The 23,390-nt window shown below is 29.2% G+C and overlaps 1 protein-coding gene across 12 annotated transcripts in view; it reads right to left on the bottom strand.

Annotated features, from left to right (window-relative positions):
- Window positions 1-23,390, bottom strand: part of LOC107456149 (E3 ubiquitin-protein ligase hyd) — a 98,806-nt gene that overhangs the window by 63,134 nt on the left and 12,282 nt on the right. For all 12 annotated transcript variants that reach the window (XM_071178255.1, XM_071178258.1, XM_071178257.1 and 9 more), the window contains exons 7-16: window positions 20,514-20,651; window positions 18,029-18,249; window positions 14,610-14,729; window positions 12,741-13,009; window positions 9,330-9,435; window positions 7,747-7,895; window positions 7,543-7,670; window positions 5,462-5,589; window positions 2,254-2,497; window positions 1,093-1,247 (exon numbers count right to left, since the gene is read on the bottom strand). In XM_071178255.1, coding sequence (XP_071034356.1) covers window positions 1,093-1,247; window positions 2,254-2,497; window positions 5,462-5,589; window positions 7,543-7,670; window positions 7,747-7,895; window positions 9,330-9,435; window positions 12,741-13,009; window positions 14,610-14,729; window positions 18,029-18,249; window positions 20,514-20,651 — 1,658 coding nt within the window. The remainder of the gene's footprint in view (window positions 1-1,092; window positions 1,248-2,253; window positions 2,498-5,461; window positions 5,590-7,542; window positions 7,671-7,746; window positions 7,896-9,329; window positions 9,436-12,740; window positions 13,010-14,609; window positions 14,730-18,028; window positions 18,250-20,513; window positions 20,652-23,390) is intronic.

Raw genomic sequence — 23,390 nt, 5'->3', positions numbered from 1 at the left:
AATTAAGAGGACGCAAAACCATGGGTGAAACTTTCTATCTCAATTTTTTTTTCACCTCCATAGTTTATTTAAAATAAGGTATATAAAAAGTGAGTTCAGAAAAATCTAGAGAATTCCTCGAAGTTTCAAATACTGAAAAGAAATTTTCAAAATATCAAAATTAAAACAAATTATGAGAGAATAATTAAGGATTATGCAATTGAAGTTCTCTACCAATATATTGCTAGCTTTTATGATATTTTGAAATTTTTTTCTTCAGCGATTGAAACTAAACTGCCTGAACTCATATCTTTTATATATTAAATTACGATAATCTTTTGCTTTTATGGGTGTTTTTATAATAGTGCAGCATTTTCAAAAGCGTTTCTGATAGACTATTTCTTTCAACGTTTTATGGATACTTTTTTTTTTTGGAAAATATTTTTAGAATTAAATTTCTGTTTTAAATTAAGAGGATTTTGCTATTTCCCAATCCTAATAAATAATTATTGTAGTTTTTTTCAACTTTAACGTTAGTCTTAACGATTAACTATTGTAATTTTTCCCCCTTTACTCAATACCAATAATATAGCTAAGTTTTGATTAGCAAAAATAAAATTTTGCTATCCAGCCAATTTGTTTGGTCGAATATTTGGTATTCGGCTAAATCATTATTCATTACATCACTAGTTGTTATGTTTGTAAGAAAAAATACTATGCTTGATCCATTTGTAGCCTGCAGAAATGTAACTACAGAAATAAAATAAAAAAGTTATTCATATTTGTGAACTTTACACAAATTTTGTCATGTAGATCCGAATATTTTGTAGTTCGTAGATGGTTTTAGTCTGAAACAAAGAACTCTGGTCTAATTTGTGGATTTTAAATACCTTCTTGATCGCATATGGAACAAAACACTTGTTACTCAAAAAGTGTCTAACTTTGTGCATTGATGCTGCCTTTACAATTGATTACATGGTCCCTCCCTTACCAATATGGTACTGCCGGTGAAATTTACCAAATCCAACACGTTAACTATATTAAGTAATGAAAAAAGAAGAAAAAAAAATAGAAAGAGGAAAAAAATAAATGTTAATAAAGAAATGTTCAAACCTCTCCACTAATTCCAAAAGAAATCAATCGGGTGTCTTGTCCTAAGAAGGATTGTGTATCGATTGGAAATGGACTGTCTTGTATGGCTTTCCCAGAAGATATATTATACAGAACATAACTCAGGCGGTCACCATTCTTAACAACTGCATGAATACCTACAATTAAAATATTTTTTAATTACAAACTAGAGAAAGAAAAGTCCATATTCAAAAACAATATAAAGGGTAAAATTTAAAAATAAGTGAATGCACTTACAGGGTTGCTACAGAAAAAAAATGAACAAAATAGTTGCTTTTAGTAACCTAAAGCATGAAAATAGTTGCCAAAAACTATGAAATTAGTTGCTTAAATAAGAATTAAAAATTTTCAATAATATGACTAAAATTTTATTAAATGACTTAACCGTGATGCATTTAGTAAAGTTGGTGGCCAATATGATAATTTTTATATAAACATTAGTGTTCCAGCACTAAATTGCTGAATCAAAAAAATTTGTATATTTTTAGAAAATTAAATATTTTTAATAACTAGAATTAATTCAGAAAAATAATTTTTTATTAAAAAACATAATTTTTTAAAAAGATTTTTCCTTTTAGCAATTATATATTATATATATGCATACATACATTGTGAAAAGTGATTAAGCAAATTCGAAATTCATGCATCGTTATATTGTATTAAAAATTAAATTTTTTAAAATCATGCAGAATTTAGTAGCAACAACCATTCAAAAGGCAATCGAGAAACTAAATAGACTTACAATGGAATTAACGCGAATTGAGTGCAATTAAAAGTGATGACTCAAATTTGCAATTAAAAATTTTTTATTTTTGTAAAAAAAAAATTAAAAAAATTTCATTGTGTTTAGTAGCTCTGGGGAGCCGCAGGTAGTCAACCCAATTTATGCTTTTAAAAAAACATAGCTAGAAGCACAGAAAAATCTCCCAATAGTTTTCGTTTCTTGAAAAAAAATTTTCAGGCAAAAAAAATTGCCATAGTCGCGCCTCAGACCGAAAATAGTTGCAAATGGTCGCATTTTAGTCGCTTGTGGCAATCCTGACTTAGAGCTAGTATTTGTATTTTTAAGCAATTTCCCTTTAACAAAGTAAGAGACATATCAGATATCGAGAAAGTTAAATAAGGCTAGGTATAAATGAATACCTTGTCCATCCACAGCCATACTCAGAATGGAACTTGTATCTGCAATATTAACTTTACGGGGTGTCCTCTGGAAACAATCTGGAACTCTTGGAGTATTCCCACTTTTCACGACCAACAGCTCATCCTTACGCATTAGCCTACAATCTTGGAGAAATATACTTAAATCTTCATTAGCGGAGCCGAATTGGGTTTGGAAACCAGCACTACTGTTTGAAAAGCTGACAGCCGCGTAAGATCCATCCACCTTTAATATAACAAAAATTAATATTAGGATTGTTCATGAGATATATTAATGAGAACTAATTTAAAATTTACTAGAACACAAACATTAGTCTCATTTTTCAAACAAACCCCTGGCACATACAAGTTTTGATTATTATTTTGAAAATATTTAATTTTAACAGAAATGTCAACTTTTTAATCAAAATACTTCACTTTTGGCACAAAAGGCATCAAAATCATGAACTCAAAACTTATCAATTAACGTGACAATAGAAACTAAGTTAAACTGAGAGTTGATTTACATTACAGTGCAATGTCCCATATCTGGACGTCCCTTTCCCGGACACTTTTTAACAATCAAAATAAACAAACATCTCTCCATCTTCCCCTTCCTAAAAAAAAAATAAAAATCTTTTGACACATTTCCTCTTTTTCTAGCTTGCACTGAACCTCTGATTTATGCATCGAACCCATAAATCACCAGAAAGGGGAAGTGAAGATCTACCAAGACCATTGAGTGACCGTTAGTGACGCTCCTCCCTTGGAATGTAGGAAAAAGAGGGAGATTTGTTTTCAAAAGACCGCCCTCCCCCCCCCTCCTTTCCCATGCAGGTGGCTAGTAAAAGAGGCATTTCCTGGAACCTTTTTATTGAAAGAAGAAATACTGTGGAAAAGGGTAAACAGGGCAAGCGTTAAGGTGGGGGGGGGAGTAAGAATGGAAAATTTGAATAGGTCTAAAAAGGATACAGGTCCTTGAGAAACAAAACATTCGTTCTTCCCCATACCATGTAATATTTAGGAGGCGGGGGGAAAAAAGGGGTAACATTCTTTCTTCAGTCATAAAAGAAAAAATAAAGAGAATCCGATCAGCTGTGTCCCGCCTTTATGCTTGATTGATAGCCAATGATTGGAGAGAAAACAATAATTTGTTACCTCCCCACCCTCAACTTAAATGATCTCCTCTTTACACTTATTTTCCTTCACAAATAAGGAGGAAATGAATTTTTCTCCTCCATCTACCCACCTTAATGAATGACGGGAATTTTCTTTTCTTGCTTGAATCATTCCAGTTCAAAATGTCGGATTATTATTTTCATATGTCAATTTTTTTTAGTTTTCTATATTTTAAGCAATAATATTTTTTTTCTAATATTTCATATTTTATTGATTAGATATTCTAATACTAAACCATTATTCCCCTTAAAAATAATGTTTATTTATTTTTTGCTTCTTAGATTTAGATCATTTTAAGCTTTGTTCCAGAATTTCCCCTTCCTGCTTGAATCGTTCTAGTTCAAAATGGCGGATTAATATTTTCGTAACTGTTAAATTTTTTTCGTTTTCCATATTTTCAGCAATATTTTTTTTCTAATATTTTATATTTGATTGATTAGATATTTTAATGCTAAAACATTATTCCCCGTAAAAATAGTGTTTATTTATTTTTTGCTTCTTAGATTCAGATCGTTTATTAAGTCATTTTAAGCTTTGTTTACCTTGGAGGTGTATTATACGGACTTCTGGAAGTCCCACCGATTCCGGATACGCGACTTTACACTGTAGCTTTATTTGGGAAAAACTTAACACTCTTCAAATAGGGTAATTAAAAAAATGTGCAGGTTTAATAAAGTGAGTTCATTTAAAATTGCCATAGCCTGTTTGTCTTGCTAAATCAAAATTTACTAGATACTTTTATAATTTTTGACCACTGGAGATGGTTATTATCAATTATCAACAAAGATTTCCAATAAAAAACCCTAACAACTTTGTTTGCTTTTTCTTTTCAATCATCGACAATTTTTTCAAGATTGACAAAACTTATGACTTTGCAAAAATAATTCAGTGAATGGTCTCTGTAAAGATCCACAACAGTTTGTGCTAGTCGGCAAAAGGATTTGATTCTAGCTGGAAGTACAAGACTGGCTAAGAAACGAGATTGGAATTTTAGAGCAGCGGGTGGAAAGAGAGTCAGGTTGTGCTGAACAGATAAGGGTTGCTAAATGAATTTCGACTACGATCTCATCTAAATTGGATAAGTTTTCGTTGTCATGGTTCTTTTTTTTTTATGAATTTCATCAAGTTTTTTTTGTCTTCAATTATTTATTTACCAACACAATCAAACGTAATCAGACACTCAAAAATGATGTCCGTTACAATTCCCTAGTAAACCGCTTATAAAAATTAAAATTGCAAGAAATAAACCTCAATTTCAAACAGTTCATCAATTTAATTATTTTCTTTGACTAGATTTTATATATTTTTTAAAGTCATTTAGGTCACTTTAATGTGAGATGTTCACTGCCTAACAATTCTTCGCACAATTAAAAATATCATCCCTATCCTTAAGCTTAAATTCAGAGACTGATTTATACTGTCAATTAGAAGTAAATAAATTCTAACAATTAGAAGTAAAAGAAAAAAAATTGAGGGAAGGACAAGTCACACAACAAATCATATACATAAACATTCACAAAAAGAAAAGAAAAACAGTAAGAATCTTGACATCAAACAGATTTTAAAAAAGTTTGTAAGGAAGAAAGAAAAAAAAAACTTTTTTTTTTAATTTCTCAGTTTTGACCCCCCCCCCCTTCGAAAAAAAGAAATCCCTCATAGCAATAATATTTCAATCAAGTTTTCCCAATTTTTCTCAATTGCTAACCCACTGATGGTTTAGGAATTGGGCAAATTCGGGAAAACATTTCGCTCCAATACACTGTTTTTCCCATCTAATAACATGGAAAAAAGGAAGACTGCAGGTTAAAATACGACTTTTGACCTACAGAACCATCAGTGAGTTAAAGATTGGCTATAATGATGCCTTTAAAGATTGAGATTAAACCAAATCATTTTAAGCATACATTTATAACTAATACTGAAAATTAAAAATAACTATGAAGAAGAAAAAACATTTTTTATGTAAGATAGAAATCTAATATTTATATTACCTAGAAGAAAGAAAGAAAAATTTATAATACGAAATACATACTTTAACTACTTTCCCAACAGGAGCATTTTTAACATCTTCTACAAAAATGACATCTTTTAGTGTCCACTGTTCTTCTTCTTTACGATCTCCATCTTCCCTACTCTGCAAGCTTGATCTATGTTTGCGCTCTAAAAACACATTAATTTAAAAAAAAGTTAATACAAACTGTGATGCAAAAATAAGTTTAAGTAAAGCTTTATTTACATACTCAAGCAGGAAAAATAGCAAAAGGGATACTGTAAATGCAAAGGCATTATGTTTAAGAAATACAAAGCAAGGATAACTGCTGGTGAACGAAGATTAAGCTATAACAGGGTGAGTAGCTAAATCTTTCAACAGAAAATAAGCACCTTTTAAGTACTTTTTAAGCACTAAAAATTATTTTTAAGCATTATATACATTAACGAAATGTAAAATATTTTTCAAAGACTTTACATGATTATGATAAAATAACTAGCTTCTGACAAAAAAAAACTCTTTCTAAATTACATGAGACACCATAAAAAGTTAGAGATTTTTCGGTTCGATTTTAGAGGGAGGAAAATGAAGCCTGAAAATGATAATCTCTTGCAAAATGCAGCAGAGTTGCACAAGAGTGCAAGAATAATTCCCACTTAATCCAGCTAAGAATTACGAGGTTGATATGCACATGCGGTCCTGCAAGTATTTCATAAAACATGTCAAATGATTGGCACTTTCATACGCTATGGCAGTAAGCCGAAATGCACTGTGTTTGAATGAATTGGGAAAACGTTGAAAAGAACAATGTGAAAAACACGCTTTTGCATAATACATGGCGAAAACCAGCATGGTATAGAAGAAAAAATCTCATTTTTGAAATTAGCACTTTTCAAAAATTATCACTCAAGGAAAATTAAGCACTATTAAAAACACCTAATAAAAGAAAGCACCTTTAAGGGCTTAAAAATGATAAGCACTTTTTAAACACGCTACGCATCCAGAATAAAATTTGGCTTTTTCTGTTGTTGCAAGAAGAGGTTAATTTATAAAACAGTTCATAAACAAAACCTTTTTAGTTAAATGAAGAAATGCAGATAAATGAAGAAATGTGGGTTAAAAAAAAGTTAAGAAATAATCATGAAATTATGTAAATTAGATTGCTTTAAAACAGGGGTGTCAAACTTAAAAGCTAACTTGGGCCAAATAAACAATGCTTAGGTGGGCCGCAAAAAAAAAAAATAATAAATCAATGTTCATAGAAACAAATATTTTTATTTTGAATAGTACATTGTAATTAACATATATAAAGTTAAATTATTGTTTGATACTTGACATCTCTTCTCTGCTACTATCTTTCCTATTTCGGGAGAAATTTTATTGGCCGAGACTACTTTCAAAATTGACCCAATGTGAGCGTTATTAGTACGGTTTCGGACAGAAGATTTATTTCCATTCATAACAGAAAATAATTGCTTGCACTTATAAGTACTTCCAAACATGGAAATAATTTCATACGCGAATTTTTGAGTATTTTCAAACCTTGCCAGTAAATATTTGAAAAATTCAGGCATACCCACTTCAATGAATTTTGCCCTAAAATTTGAGGGTGAAATCCATTTGCATACTACTGGATACTAAGTCTATATTTATTGAGAAAAATCGACGAAAACAAACAAAATTTGTTTTACGAAGAATTAAAATCTTTAAACCTTGTTTCAAATTCTGTTCTAAGATTTTAAATTTTTTCTGCGTATTTTTGATACGATGCAATATACCTGGCAATATATGGCAGGTGCCGCAAGCCAATTAGAATTCTACATTTTCGCACGTACAATTTAAAATTATCCGTATAGTTTATAAATAAAGTATATTATAATTTCATATGCTAGTTTCCTTTCTAACTCACATTTCTATTTAATTTTTTACTTTGCGTTGGATATATTGACTGGGCTGTAAAAATGTTCGTCTCGGGCCGCGAGTTTGACACCCCTGCTTTAAAAGATAATGGACAATATATTTAATAAAAGATTGGGATCAGACTGTATTTCAAACAAGACATTTTACTTCATTCAATAATAAAATTTGTCTCACAAACAGTAAAGAAAAAATTAATTGTTTACTGGAAGGCAGTGGACTGGAGGCAGGTTCACTGCATGTTGAGGAGGCAGGAGATGGGGGAGGTGGCATTTCTTGGCGGTCCACTTTACTCTCAATTTTTGAAGTATCCTTGCTCTCACTTCTCCTTTCACTAAAATAACCATAAGTTTAATAAAAAAATCCATTTAACACATCAATCAAATAAGCAAATTGTTTTCAAACGTCACCTGAGAGAGCCTGGAGGCAGTATTTTGAAACGGCAAGAATCTGTGAGATTCCATGCCGCAGACATGAGCTGACCAACTTTGGGAACATTTCCAGAATTAGTAAATGCAAGGGCTCCAGTGTGATACATCGGACTATTACGTAGAACCACCTACAGCATATGACACATTAAAAATCTCATTCTATTTGTTTTTATAAACAGTTCTAAAAACAAAACACAATAGTCCCCCCCCCCTTTACCTTAGAGTCCTTTTCACAAAAACATGTTAAGCAATATATATATATATATAAAATACAGTTCTATTTTCATTTCAAATTTTTTTGGTGTTTCTCACACTATTTTATTAATATATTTTGCTTTGACTATATTGATACAATAATAGAAAGTAGTCTTTTCTTTTCAGATATAATCACCTGAACTGATGATGAGATATTGTTTCTTATTCTGTTTTGTCTTACATTTTTTTGATATAACATTAAAAATATTCAATGAAATTAAACAATGTTTCATATGTAGAATTAATTACAAAATTATTGCTTTAAAATCTGAGAACAATTCGTTTAAAACTCTGCAAGATATAAGTCATTAAAGTAGGTCTTTTATNAAGTCATAACGTGGGTACGACATGAAGTCCGCGTGGATGATTACGTAGCAAACTCCCCTTTTTTCGTGAAATGCATGGGATCCACCAGATATCACTGAAGAGAAAAACAATTACTCGAAAAAAAAGCACTTTTTAAAAACGCCAGCTGAAAAAAGCACCTTTAAAAGCTTTTAAAAACGAAATCCCCAAAAAAGCAGCTTTAAGCACTTTTTACAAACGCTACGCACCCTGATATAATACAGTTCTACTTTCATTTCAAATTTTTTTGGTGTTTCTCACATTATTGTAGTAATATATTTTGCTTTGACTATATTGATACAATATTAGAAAGTAGTCTTTTCTTTTCAGATATATTCACGTGAGCTGATGATGAGATATTATTTCCTTATTCTGTTTTGTCTTAAGTTCTTTGGATATAACATTAAAAATATTCAATGAAATTAAACAATGTTTCATATGTAGAATTAATTACAAAATTATTGCTTTAAAATCTGAGAACAATTTGTTTAAAACTCTGCAAGATATAAGTCATTAAAGTAGGTCTTTTATATTGTGCATGGGCAGAAAAGATTAAAAGAGAATTGTAGTAAATCATATATGGCAATTAATAAAAAAAGTCCACGATCCAAAAGGTGCACCACAGACATGAGCACCAGTGTCAATGAAATCTTACATTAAGATTACAAGGTTACTTAAATCCACTGATAATCAGAAGTTCATTGCTATTTGCCTGAAGTTGCAAGACTACTTAATCCCACAAATAAGCAGACGATCTGCTACATTTTGTGAAACTATCTTTTTAAAATTTTTCATTTATACTGTGACATTTTTAATGAACATGTACTAATACCCCTTGCTTGTGACAACATATTGCAGTCATAAATTTGAGCAAAATTTCAAAATCTTTCTACACAGAAACACTAAGGTAACGAAAATTTCAAAAACTTGATTTGAAATTTACAAAAACTTGAAAGTATTACCTGAGCGCCAGTGACAATTTCAGAGGAAAATGAAGCTGATTGTCTTTTTGATTTTGCTCTTGCTTTCTCCCAAAGCCTCTTTCTTTGTGCATAGGGTGCCACACCCCTACAATAAAAAATAAAAAAAGCAATTCAATAAACTCACAAATAAAAACAAATTATAGTCCGTAAACTTCTCTAAAAATCTGATTACCCCATTTGTACTAACAGGCTGGATTACATTACATTACACTCTTATCCTACTCCGGTGCGTTCAGAAAGTATGATAAGTACATTAAATTTACACAGTCAGTCAGTGCTAATAAGTATAATACTATTTAAAACACGGTTAGACATTCGTACAAAAGAAATGCATTTTATCTAAATTGGGGTCACCACTCAAATCTTGAAAAAAAAAAATCCCTGTACATATTATACACGATATATTATGAGGAAAACACAATCACTGTGCTCTTGCATGTGTTGTATTTGGCTAACTATACTAGTTATAATTGCTGAAAAAACTTTAAGGAAAAAGGAACAGCTGAGCATACTTAAAACAAATAATGTTTAGTAAATGAACTAGTTCAGTATGAGCGAAATATCATCCTTAAATATTTCATACACTGCACTTTAAATGGTTACCATTTTTGTAAGGACGAAAATATGAAACAAAATTCCCTGTATTTCCCCAATTTCTCAAGAAAAACTCAAAAGTCTCTGTGATTTTTAAATTCCCTGTATTTTCAAGTAGTTACCTATTCTCCCTTTGGAGCAGCAACCTTGTAAAATGGTGGGGGGCAAAACCAAAGTTCTTAATTTCATCATTAAAAAACAAACCTTTTTTGTAATAAGATAGTTTGACTTAAAAAATAAGCAGTTAAATTAACACAGTTTATAAGCTAGTTTTAAAATGAGATTAATTCTTGTATTTTGACAAAGATTTAGAATAGAATCTTTGCAAACTAAGCTAGTCAAAAAGTAAAAAAAATCAGAATTTGTAATAATAATTGTAATAATAAATATCAGAATTTGTAATAATTATAAATAACAGCATCCAAAGACATGGAGTTATAAAGTACAGTAGGGAACCAATTATCCGGAACGATCTGGACCATCACTATTCCGCATAACTGATTTTTCCAGTTTTCTGAATCGCTACAAAAAGCCGTTTTTTATAGTCAAACTAAAAAAAAAAAAATATTTGGAAATAATCTTAAAAAGAAGAAAAAACAATGAAGTAATACACTAATGATTATTTCCAAAATGATGGTAAGGAAAACATCTTTCAAAAAAGAAAGAAAAATCCTGAAATCTTATGAGGAAGAAAAATTTTTTTTTTTTAAAATTGGCGGAGAAATTCATCGAATTTCGTTCCGGTTTTTTAGTTTCCGGATAACGGGTTCTATACTGTACTAAAAATATCTGAAATTGAAAAACCATGTGAAGGGGGCTGAAAAAAATGGTAAATAACTGCACAAAATCTATCATATAATGAACAATGTGAAATTATTATGGAATCATCAAGACTCGAATGAGTAAAAAAATTATCACTCGAATTCGAAATTTGCGCATCTTAATATCATTGTATAAAGAATATTGGAATTTGAAAAAACATATGAAAAAACTGAAAATGATAAATAATTTCCAAAAAAACTATCATCAAAAAAAAATGAAGGAATTACCTGAATTGATTTTAGTTTTTTTTAAAAAAAATATAGTGATCACCACATATTAAAACGCATATAAAACCACCGTATTCATTTTGAGAAAATTCGATTTTATAAAACGGCTGCTTTTATAAACCGAAATTTAAACACTTAGGCATAAATGTATCAAATTTGACCTTTACAAATAAACTAAGTTAAATTGCTTGCAACATTCATACTTTTGCTGAATTTATGTTAAACGTTTTAATCAAACTTGAAATATAATTTTAAATTTATAGGAAGGTTTTAAAATATTAGCTTTATTGGCAAAATTTGCAGCGAAAGCTTTAAAAAAGTTAAAGAGTAAAAGAACATTTTTAAGTTTTAACAGTTTTGTATATTTTTATTAAATTAATGAGTTATTGTAGCTTTCAATATTTTTTATCTTAGATGTAAAATTCATATTAAAGTATAAAGCACTTTTCATACATTTAATGAAGACAGATTTACTTTATTAAAAGTTTGAATGAGCGATAATCATGACATTTAAGGGTGATAGTTATTTTACAACTTTCTTCTATTCATAAAGATTTCATTTGGATTGCATTTCACTCTATATTTTTAATTCTTTTCCTCCAATTTAATTTCTCTTAGATGTGTAATGAATATCTATAACTTTAATTTTTATTTATTTATTTTTTTATAACTTACTTATTTATTTTTTTAAATATGATATTCATTCATATACAACGCATCTATCAAAACTTGAGAAAATGGAAAATCCCAATTTTCAAAACACAAGAAAAATATCAGAGTTTTCCTTCTGTAAACTTTATGTCTTAAGGAAACTTTTATTTTAGAAAAATAATGATGATAATGATTTTATTAACCCCTTAACGATTGGTTAATTTTCAAGAAAAAGGTCATAAAAGTGTATATTTTGCCAATTACAGGTATTTGATTAGTGCTAGTATCTAGTTTAAAATAAACTAACTATTTACAATTACCTTAAAAATATCCGGTACTGCTACATGGTGTGTAAAATGAGAAATAAAATGTTTTCCGGGCAAAAAAAAAATGAATTAGTTTTATACTTATTGATGCATTACTAAAGAACACTCCAGCCCGTCAATATCACGGGGGAGAGAAGGGTTAAAGGAAGATTTTTACATTGTTTCCATATTGTAATGTTTTACCTCCTACAGGGTGCATAGCCAGATTTATCAACAATAAATAAGCACATTTTAAGTACTTTTTAAGTACTCAAAAAATATTTCAAATCACTTTCCAAAAAAAATAATCAGAACTAAGATTTGTACAGTAATAAAAAATAAAAAAAATTTCTATGGTTTAAAGTTCTTAATTGATAAACATGAAATCAATAAAATTCAAAATCATTCTCAAAAGCTTTACATAATCATGATTAAAAAAAAAGAACTAGTTTCAGATAAATATTGCAGAGAGAAATGCAAAAATCATGCATTTTTTTTTTNTTTTTTTTTTTTTTTTTTTTTTTTTTTTTTTTTTTTTTTTTTTTGTCATTTAGAACAAACACAGCAAAGAAAAAAAATCTCTTTTTAAAAGATAGAAAATTAAGCACTTTTTACAAACCACAATTTTTTTTAAAAAAAAAAGTACCTTTAAGGGCTTTTAAAAAAGTAAATCAAAAATAAACACCTTTAAGCACTTTTTAAACTTTTTTTTCAGGAAATAAAGGATAAGTGTAATCAAACATAAATGGTTGACCTGATTTAGTGTAATCAAACATAAATATGGAACTTACCACCAATATATTGCACCAGATTCTAGACATACACAGGAATACAAAGAACATACATGCAATGAAACAATTTTCTCCAACTGAAATTCGGGAAACACCTGAGCTGAATGGTCTAACTTAGAAGAAATTAAGGACAGGCTGTCATCCAACCACGTTGCACACTTTCCACTTTCAGTCACCACTGTTGCTCGTACGGAACAGGTTGAAAGTAGCACTATTTGCTCCCCGCTTAAACTTAATCCCACAGTTCTTGGGTGATACACATTAGGAGTCTATAAAGAGAATATTAAAATTAGAACATAAGCAACATGAAAATATAAAAACAACTATGACCTTGTAGTGTATCTACCACTACAAAATTACAACTACAATTCACTAGTATATAAGACATGTTAACTCGACTCTATGTCGGGGTACCTTTTCATGGATGACGGTTGACATGGTCAAAAGCTACTCTCCTCAACCTCTACCCCACTTCCAATGTGCCTTTGTTCATTTCTAAATAATGCTTTAAGTTTCGAAAATCCTCACAAAAAAAAATTATATAATAAAGTAACTATGTAACCTACCCTAATGAACTATGCTCGTGTCGATATTATATCATCAATCATTATGCATAACATTATTAACAATATAGTTTAATTATCATAATCAGGGATACCAAATTTCTGCAGTGGAGAAGTTCATTATGGAAGAAATAACTTTCTTCTACATGGAAGAAAAGGAAAGAGCAAAAGGAACTATCAAATATGAAAACAGTTTTTTTTTAACAGATTATAATTGCAAACTAGTTGAAATAATAGTAATCATTTCCAAGTTATTTAATATGTTATTTTTAAATACAAGGAAACTAAAATGCAACATATGGAAGGAGAAGTAAGTGTAATGAAATTCTTAGAAATTAAAATAGCTTCTTGTAGTTCTTAAATATTTTACTTAAATAAGTATGGTAAAATCTAATTTTACAATTGTGTGAAAAACTGCTAAAATATAACCTAATTTTATTATAAATATTAAATTTTAAAAAAAAATCACATGCTAAACATGTAACAGATCTTAAAAACATGTTGAACCTTATTGAGTATCAGACTTTTTACATAAAACAGATCATATTTCTTTTGAGAGATATCAAAAATAAGAACCTGGAAGCCTAAGAATGGGGTAAAGTATTAAAATATACAACTTTTTAAAAGAACATCTTAAGGGTCTAAAACAGTTATAAGAAATTTGAACTTTTAAAAACTTGTACCAAACCCTCCTATTGCAATATTTTTATTTTATTTTATAAACATCGTTGAACAGCCGACCCAATTTTAGTTTCACGGTTACTAATGTTTAACTCAGTAGCCTTGTAATTTTGAGCCCAATCAATAGGCAAAGGGGTGTTGTGATGTCAATCGACGTCACCTTCCGTCATCACTAAGAGTCAACGACGACAGCCTGTAGTTTCTGAATAGCGGCGCTGCCTTACCTTTCCAGAGAGTATATAAACACATTCCTAATAGATGTTCATCACTAACCTTGTTATGTGCTGCAAGCATGTTATTGTTATGTTATGTTTGCTGTTTTATTAAAATCATACTTTAGTTATTATGTGTCTTACTTGGATACCACCAAGGATACTTCACAATACAATACGAACCTTGTTCACCTTATTGAAAAGTGAATGCTCTATCCCATGAGCCACCACGACTTCCCTCTAACAATGTTTGAAATGTTCTCAAGAATAATAATTTGAATTAATAAAAACATTTCACTTTTATCATGAAAATGACAAAAGAAGGACACTTCTGCAAAGCTCAAAATTTCCTGTATAAAACTTATTCGGATAACCGAAACCTGAAAACTAAAAAAAAAAAAAAAAAAACTTACCTCAACACGATAAGGTTCTGGTTCATTCCATTTCCATTGACAAAGCTGACCTGATGCAGTTACAGCCACAAGTTCAGAATAGAGAGCACCCATCTGAATAAATCTTTTACACTGCCCCATCTAAAAAAAATGAAGAATGGTTCTAATAAATATTGCAAGGAAGACAATTTTCTCTTCAATTCAATTTTAACTTAGACAGAAAAAAAGTTATTTGCACTCGTAAATATTTTCGAGGATATAAAATATTTGGAAATAAATGAATTTCATACAAGAAATTTTTTAGTATTAGTCAAGAAATTTTTCAATGTTAGAATTGTAATTCACAATGCAATGGCAAACACTCAACTAAAAGTCTACAGGTTAGAATTCAACTATATATTTAAAACTGGAACAATTTTTTTTTCAAATTCTATTTATTTATTTATTATAACTTTTAAGTCTAGCAACAGCATAACATACAAATTGTAACACTGAATTATTTTAATTACAGGATTCTTAAAAGAAAATAGTTAAAACAAAAATACATTGTAATAATTAGTAATAGTTGCTGAGCAATGAGGGCAATATTATTACAAATTGTAGATATAGCACAAAATTGTTACCATTTTTAAAGTTAGAATAGGTAAGTATTTTAAGAAATCTGACTGATTACACAACTCTAAGTTATGTTTAAATTTATAATGCCTTCTTTAAAGCAATTTAATCACTTTATGCGCATTAGTTACATATATTAGTTCAGTTACAATAAAAAATGTTTTTTTAAAGACAATTTCTTACATAAATACCTTTAAGTGTATGAGAAAATTAATGCAGTAAAGTGTAAGTTGAACTGTAGTGATATATTGCTTTAAAGGTCAACTTAGGCAGGAGGAGTAATTTTTTCCCCCTTCGTCATAGTGTTATTTTTATATATATAATTTTATTATCTTATTAATATTGTTATGTAATTATCTTTTCCATGTTATACGTATATTTATTACATGTTACCAATCAAAATGCAATAAAATTTTTTAAGCATAACTTTAAAATTATATCTATAAAATTACTCATACATCTTAAGAAATGAGATAAATTACTAAAATGAATTTAATAAACAAATTTTACAGTTAACTAATTAAATATTTTAAAAAATATATATTTAAATTTTTTTTGCATATTTTGCTAGTCATGCATGTCAGATATTTATTATAAAAAAATTTTTTAAATATCAGAGCAGTATAACATTTTATAAGTGCACTCAAACATTTAAGTAATTAGAAAAATTATCATTACACCCACTCAATTTCAGAAAAAAATTTCCTTGACTTTTCCAGGTAAATTTCAATGAAAATTGTGATCATAGATTTTTNTCAAATTCTATTTATTTATTTATTTATTATAACTTTTAAGTCTAGCAACAGCATAACATACAAATTGTAACACTGAATTATTTTAATTACAGGATTCTTAACAGAAAATAGTTAAAACAAAAATACATTTTAAGAATAAATTGCTCAGAATTAATAATAGTTGCTGAGCAATGAGGGCAATATTATTACAAATTGTACATATAGCACAAAATTGTTACCATTTTTAAAGTTAGAATAGGTAAGTATTCTAAGCAATCTGACTGATTTAACTTAAAATTACACAACTCTAAGTTATGTTTAAATTTATAATGTCTTCTTTAAAGCAATTTAATCACTTTATGCGCATAAGTTACATATATTAGTTCAGTTACAATAAAAAATGTTTTTTTTAAAGACAATTTCTTACATAAATACCTTTAAGTGTATAAGAAAATTAATGCAGTAAAGTGTAAGTTGAACTGTAAATTTTTTCCCCCTTCGTCATAGAGTTATTTTTATATATATAATTTTATTATCTTATTAATATTGTTATGTACTTATCTTTTCCATGTTATACGTATATTTATTACACATTACCAATCAAAATGCAATTAAATTTTTTAAGCATCACTTTAAAATTATAATTATATCTATAAAATTACTCATGCATCTTCAGAAATGAGATAAATTACTAAAATGAATCTAATAAACAAATTTTACAGTTAACTATGTAAATATTTTAATAAATATATATTAAAATTTTTTTTTGCATATTTTGCTAGTCATGCATGTCAGATATTTATTATAAAAATTTCTTGAACTATCAGAGCAGTAAAACATTTTATAAGCGCACTGAAAATTGTGATCATAGATTTTTTTTCATTGTAATGTGAAATGTTAATTTTCTGTATACGATATTATTAAATGAGAAAGGTAACATTTCAGTTAGACTAAAATGTAAAATTTTTATAATAAATAATTGCAATAGATGTTAGAAATATTTAACAAGAATCTCAATAACTGATTACTGTTATTGACAATTTTAAGACTGGTTATATACAGGTATGATATTGGGGAATATTCAAGGTTTTTGTATAAAAAAAAAACTAACTTTCCCTGACTATACCCTAATTTTTGGAATTAAAATAAAAATTCCTTGACAATTCCAAGTTTTCCCTGTTCTTCCTAACCTGTGGGAACTCTTACTATCATTCTGACATTTTTAAAAGTTATTTTGTTATTGTAAAAACCTATTTGTTCCAAAAGCACTTAATAGTTTTCTGATACGGTCACACCACAAAGGGATTTAGGTTTACTCTTAATATTATTTTATCAATTCAATGAAATTGTAAGAAATAAGAGTAGAGAAAATTTCCTAGACAGTTTATTTTCCCTTGGGATTTTGAAGTGTTAAATAACACTCCTTTCAATTTATTTAGTATTTAAATTTGAATAATACAATATGATATTTCAAAGAAGAAGAATAAACCACAAAACCCTCCCAAGATTAGCCTGACAACAAGGGGGCTCTAACCCGTGATCCGTCTACCACTGATGATATGTCATGTTAGCACTGTGGTTGGTGCAAGTCAGATGGAGAATTTATATCGACCAGTCGTTGCTGGAATTCGAACCGTGGTTTCACCTTATTGGAAGGCGAACGCTCTATCCCCTATGCCATCGCAGCTCAACATAAACTATTAACACTTAACATACTGCAGTACTGGCAATAGCATCATCTGTTAAGGAATAAGGCAAATATTTTTGCCATCAATAGATATTTTATCATAAAAAAAAAAAGATTTTAATTTCTTCAACAAATATGTAAAAATATATAGGTAACAGAATATAGTCATAAAATACAGGAGTCTTCGTTAAAAAACAGAAGACTTGACAGGTATGAAACTACATCAAGATTAAAAACAAGACAATGGCCCTTTATCTGAAAAAAATATTTCTGTTTTGAAGACCAGGCAATATGAATAATGAGTAATTTTTTATTACAGTCATCATTTTACTGCATTTATTTTTATTGTCTGATCAACACACACCAAGAATGCAGGCATTCACCGTATTAAGAAAGTTACCTACCCTTTCTGGCCAGAACTCCAACTCATCTGAAAGCCAAAGGGGATTGCAGTCACCTATTTCTCTTTTCTTGCTGTCTGATGTACCTACGCTCTCACCAGGCTTGTCATTGGAGCTATTGTCTCGCAGTGTGGTTTCAATCCATCGGCGTGATCCTGAATATTGCCTCTCTCTCAATCGAAACATTGAATCTCGCTCTCTCTCACCTTCCCTCTCCCGGTCACCTAAAAATTTTTTAAAAGTACTGCTTAAAAGACTAACTAAATTAATAAAAAAAACTTAAAATAGTGAAAAACAGAAGGCCACATTCACATTGTTAAATGGCAAAAAGTGATACTACAGTATTATAAAAAAAATGCACTGGAGTGTTCTGTTTTGCAATTTTTTTTTTCATTTATATTTTGCACAACAGGATGCATATATAATAGTTTTCGATAATTAACAGGGTTGCCACTCAAATCTGGAAAAATTCCCGTATTTTCCCTGTGCATATTATACACAATATATTAAGAGGAAACAACAATTACTGTGCTCTTGTGTGAGCTATATTGGACTAACTATATTTATTAGTTTTAATTGCTAGAAAAACAGATGAACATACTTAAATAATGCTATAGCAAATGAAATAGTTTAGTATAGCCGAAACATCATCCTTAAATATTACATAGAATACACTTTGCGTAGTTACCATCTTTTAAAAAACAAAAATAAGAAATAAAATTCCCTGCTTTTTCCAGTTTGTAAAGAAAAAATCTAAATTTCTTGCATTTTCCCTGTTATTTTAGGCGATTTTTCAATTCCCTGTATTTTCCCGGTTTTCCCTGTGCTCCCTCCGGAGTGGCAATCCTGATTAAGGAAAATATCCCCCCCTTTTTTTTTATCCTCACAACTGAAGAAATTTCCTCACAAGAAATTATAAAACTCTAAAATTTTTCACTAAAACAAAATGCGACAGGTTTGATGGAAAAATGGAAAAACAAATTGAAAAAATCTATTTTCAATGAAAAAAAAATCTGACATTTAACTACTTTAGAAAAATCAAGATTCTTGTCAATCTGCACTTAAGTATTACAATTAATTACAATTCTTTAATACCCAGTGGCTAATACAAAATTAACTTATACCCATTTTTAAGAAAAATTTTAGAGCCATTTTATTTTTGTGAAAAAATGTAAGGCTTCATAATTTTCACTGAGAAAATTAGTTCAAAAGTAAAGATTTAAAAAAAAAAAAAAAAAACATTAATTTAATTTTTTTTCCTTATTTATAGAAAATTATTAAAATACTTGTTTAAAACTTTTTATGACAAATACTTATTTAATATAACACTTACTAGTTAAAATTAATACACATTAATTCAAATTTGCATTACTTTACAATACTTATCTTGATTACACTTTCTTACACTTAAAAGGATATAAAATGGTTCATGTGATTATTTAATCTACAAGATCTGACAGCTTTTCAAGGCCACTAAATGAAAATCTAACGAATTTCTAAATTCATTCTGGAAAAGTTTTTCTACAGAAACTGTTGATGTCAGTAGTATTAAGCTTGGGTGTAATAACTTCACCAGTTTTGGAATTTCATCCTAGTGTTCCATGAGGGATTTTCCTTCATCACTTTTAAAATTGTGTGAATAAAGATAGATATCGGATTTTTAAGTCTTGTGAATACGATTTGCGATGTGTGATTTTAAAATCATGTGAATACAAATAGCGATGTGTAATTTTTAAATTGTGAGAAGAGTTGTGACATATGATTTTTAATACAAGTGAATACGAATCGCAAAGTTTGATTTTTGAATTGCAAGAGCAATCACAATGTATGATTTTCAAAACTGGTGAATATGAATTGAAATGCGTAATTAAGTCACCTGAATATGAATCGTGATATGTAAATTTTAAATAAATACAAGTAAGAATAGGGTGAGGTATGTGCCATTAAACAGATTCATAATTCTTACAAAATATGTTAGTGTCTTGAATTATTTTCTGAAAAAAGGGCAAAGCGTTCAATCATCATTCTTTCTGAGAAGGTGCCAATTTTGCTAGGATAGTAATCATTTTTGTCAAATTATCGATTTTACTGTGCTTATATTTGTGAAAAAGCTGTTTTTACAGGGTCAATTTTTGTGAAAGTACTGGTGAAAGGTACTTTACAGTACATAAAAATAAATAGAATGAATTGGATGGATCATGTGATTCGAATGAGTGATGGAACACAATAAAAAAGTTAGAGCTTTTTAGACACACTGGAACAAGAAAGCGGTTGAGAAGTGCTATTTCGGTGAAGTCTGATTTAATTGCAATTAATGAAAATACTTGGATATCAAAAATAAATCAGAAGTAGTTATGGAGAAATCTTCAGAGGAAAACATTGGGCTGTCTTGCCAACTATGATGATGACTGATGAACGGCAGTAAAATTCCCCTGTTTCCCATTATTTCAGAAAATATAGAACATGCATAATGATTTCAGTTTCATACCAGAGCGACCGCGGCTTCCGGATCTATTACGTAGTGTAGAGTAGCCAAACATATCTTCAGAAAACATAGCATCTGCATCAATAATAACACTTGGATGATCACTGTGAATACCTGCATCTAGCAGAGATATCAAATCATCTGGAAAATATACAATTTAAAAATAATAACTACATTATTGAATATTATATACAAATTAAGTAAACAATGCACAAAATTCAATAGAAAAGTGATTTGCTCATTCTAAGATTGCTTAAATACTTTTTTACTTAAAGAAACTTTTATCCACAGTTCGTTAACAGGTCAAACTTTTGCATATGCATACCTGCCAACATTGGAGAAATAAAATAACAGATTTTACTATCCGATTCAATTTTGGGTTTACGACTACTGATGTTCAACTCTGTAGNACAAATTTAATGAGTGATTCCGAATAGTTCAGCATCTATTGCAAGGTTATTTAGCCCCCCTAAGCCGAATTAAAACAAAATATCGTAACAGATCGATTGGTAAGCATTTGAGCAAACCTAATGAGAATAGCTAATGAAAAAGTAGATACAGAACATTTTCCATATGATAATGCAGCAAAAATATTCAATGTTCAATGGTTTAGAAATCAGAAGATGTTAAAAATTTATTATAATTAAAGAAATATTTTTTTTAAAAGTCTATTCGGGTTTTTTTTAATTTTTAGAAATCTCACTTAACTTTTTGAAATCTCACCCTGTTTTCGAGAAAGGGTGAGAAATTCTCTCCCATTTTTTTTTCTGTAATGAAAACACTGTTTTACTATCCGATTCAATTTTGGGTTTACGACTACTGATGTTCAACTCTGTAGCCTTGTAATTTTAAACACAATCCAGAAGATAAGGGAACTCCTGGATCAAGTAATAGGAGAAATTTGCTTTGTAGAGGACTTTTTTTGATAGAACTAACCCATATTTGAGTTACATGGAGAGGAAAACCTCCCACGGTTGGCCTGACGACAAGGGGACTCTAAACCGTGATTCATCTACCACTGAAGATATTTCACATTAGCACTGTGGTCGGTCCAAACCAGATTCGGAATTCGTTTAGAGCAGTCACTGCTGGGATTCGAACCTGGTTCCAAATCATTGGGAAGCAAACGCTCTATCCCCTGAGCCATAACGGCTCGACCTAAACTATTAACACTCAACATACTGCAGTACTGACAATATTACCATCTGTTGAGGAATAAGAGAAGGATTTTTGTCATCAATGGATATTTTATCACCAATTTATTTATATATTTTTTTTAATTTCTTCAACAACTACAGAGAAAGTTGAGAATATACAGGTAAAGAGATAGCTGTAAAATACGGGTGTCTTCGTTAAAAAAACAGGAGACTTGGCAGGTATGCATATATAAATGTTACTTCAAACATTTCATTCAAAATCTTAAGACAAACATTCAGTGGAATAGTAGATCAGGGTGCATAGCCAGATTTCTCAACAAAAAATAGGCACCCTTTAAGCACTGTGGTAAAAACCATGGACAAACTGCTACAGAAGAAAAGATTTTTTCCTACTTAAATGGAAGAAATTAAAATAACTATACTGCCATGCACTAGAAAAATCCATGTAAGTGACAAAAAATGCAAAATTAAGGTTTTTATATATTTGGCATTTTTGTATGGTAAACTACTTATGTCCAGAAAGTTTATTTCAAAGACAAGATTTGTTTTATCAGTTTCTTGAAATTCTATTTTAGCATTAGAAATTCTATTTTAGTATTCTATTTAGCGCTAGCAATAGAAGGAAAACTGTTGTTGTTGAGAACAATTTTCTCGAAATTTATCATGAAGCACTTATGTTGTGCTTTTTAATAGCACAGCAGCAGAGTTTTTTAATATTTTATGTAATGATGTATAGTATTCGGGCTAATATAATACTTTATACTTTATAATACTTTATATAATTACAAAAATAAATAAAGAACTTTGAAATATGTAGCCAAATTTAACTAACACTCTAAATTAACAAATCACATTCTATTTGTAAGTGTAAATTCATTACATGTAATGAATTTACAATTACAAATAGAATACTATATTTGTTTTCTTAAAATATCAAAAAGACTTAACTTTCTAGTACTACTCTAAATTGTTTTTAAATATAAGCTATTCTTATAAAACTTATTGCCAAACAATAATTTTGGTCATTTCTAGTTATGTCAATCTCGTCTAGTTTCTATTAGCATACAGGTTACCGGCTATATAACTGGGTTCCCACTTAATGTCAGACGGGAAAAAAAAATTCTGACAATTCCAGGTAAAGTTCAATGAAAATCCAGCCCATATTTTATCTATACCATGCAATTTTTCATCAGAAATCTTATTTATTTTTAATGCCAAATATTAGATATTGTGAGCAAAAAAAAAAAATCCTTGAATGGGAGATGGGAACATATCAGTTTGACTAAACTATGAAATTTTTATAACAAATAATTGTAGTTAAAATGTAACTCTAATCTCAATAACTGATTACTATTATTGACAATTCAAAGACTGGCTATTTTCCAGGCATGATATAGAAATTTTTCAGGTTTTTCTAAAAAAATTAAAATTTTTCCTGACAATTCCAGGTTTTCCCTGTCCAACTCAGGGAGTCATGTACAGGATTCCCACTCAATTTTTTAAAAAAATTCAAAGACTTTTCAATGACTTTCAAGGACCTAAAGTCATATTTTCCAAGGACCTATTCAGTATTACAGTTATATGCTTAAGTACATGCCAACCAAATTTTGCAATTACGTAGAAGCAGTATTTTTAAAGCTAAATGTGTATTTGACAACATAAAAAAATTATTTATTAAATTTATCAGCTAATAATACAAATGGTTGATAGTTATATTGCTGTT

Source organism: Parasteatoda tepidariorum, chromosome 3 (genome assembly GCF_043381705.1).
Source record: "Parasteatoda tepidariorum isolate YZ-2023 chromosome 3, CAS_Ptep_4.0, whole genome shotgun sequence".
In the NCBI taxonomy this organism is placed as follows: Eukaryota; Metazoa; Arthropoda; class Arachnida; order Araneae; family Theridiidae; genus Parasteatoda; species Parasteatoda tepidariorum.
This window is presented reverse-complemented; position numbering and strand designations above follow the sequence as displayed.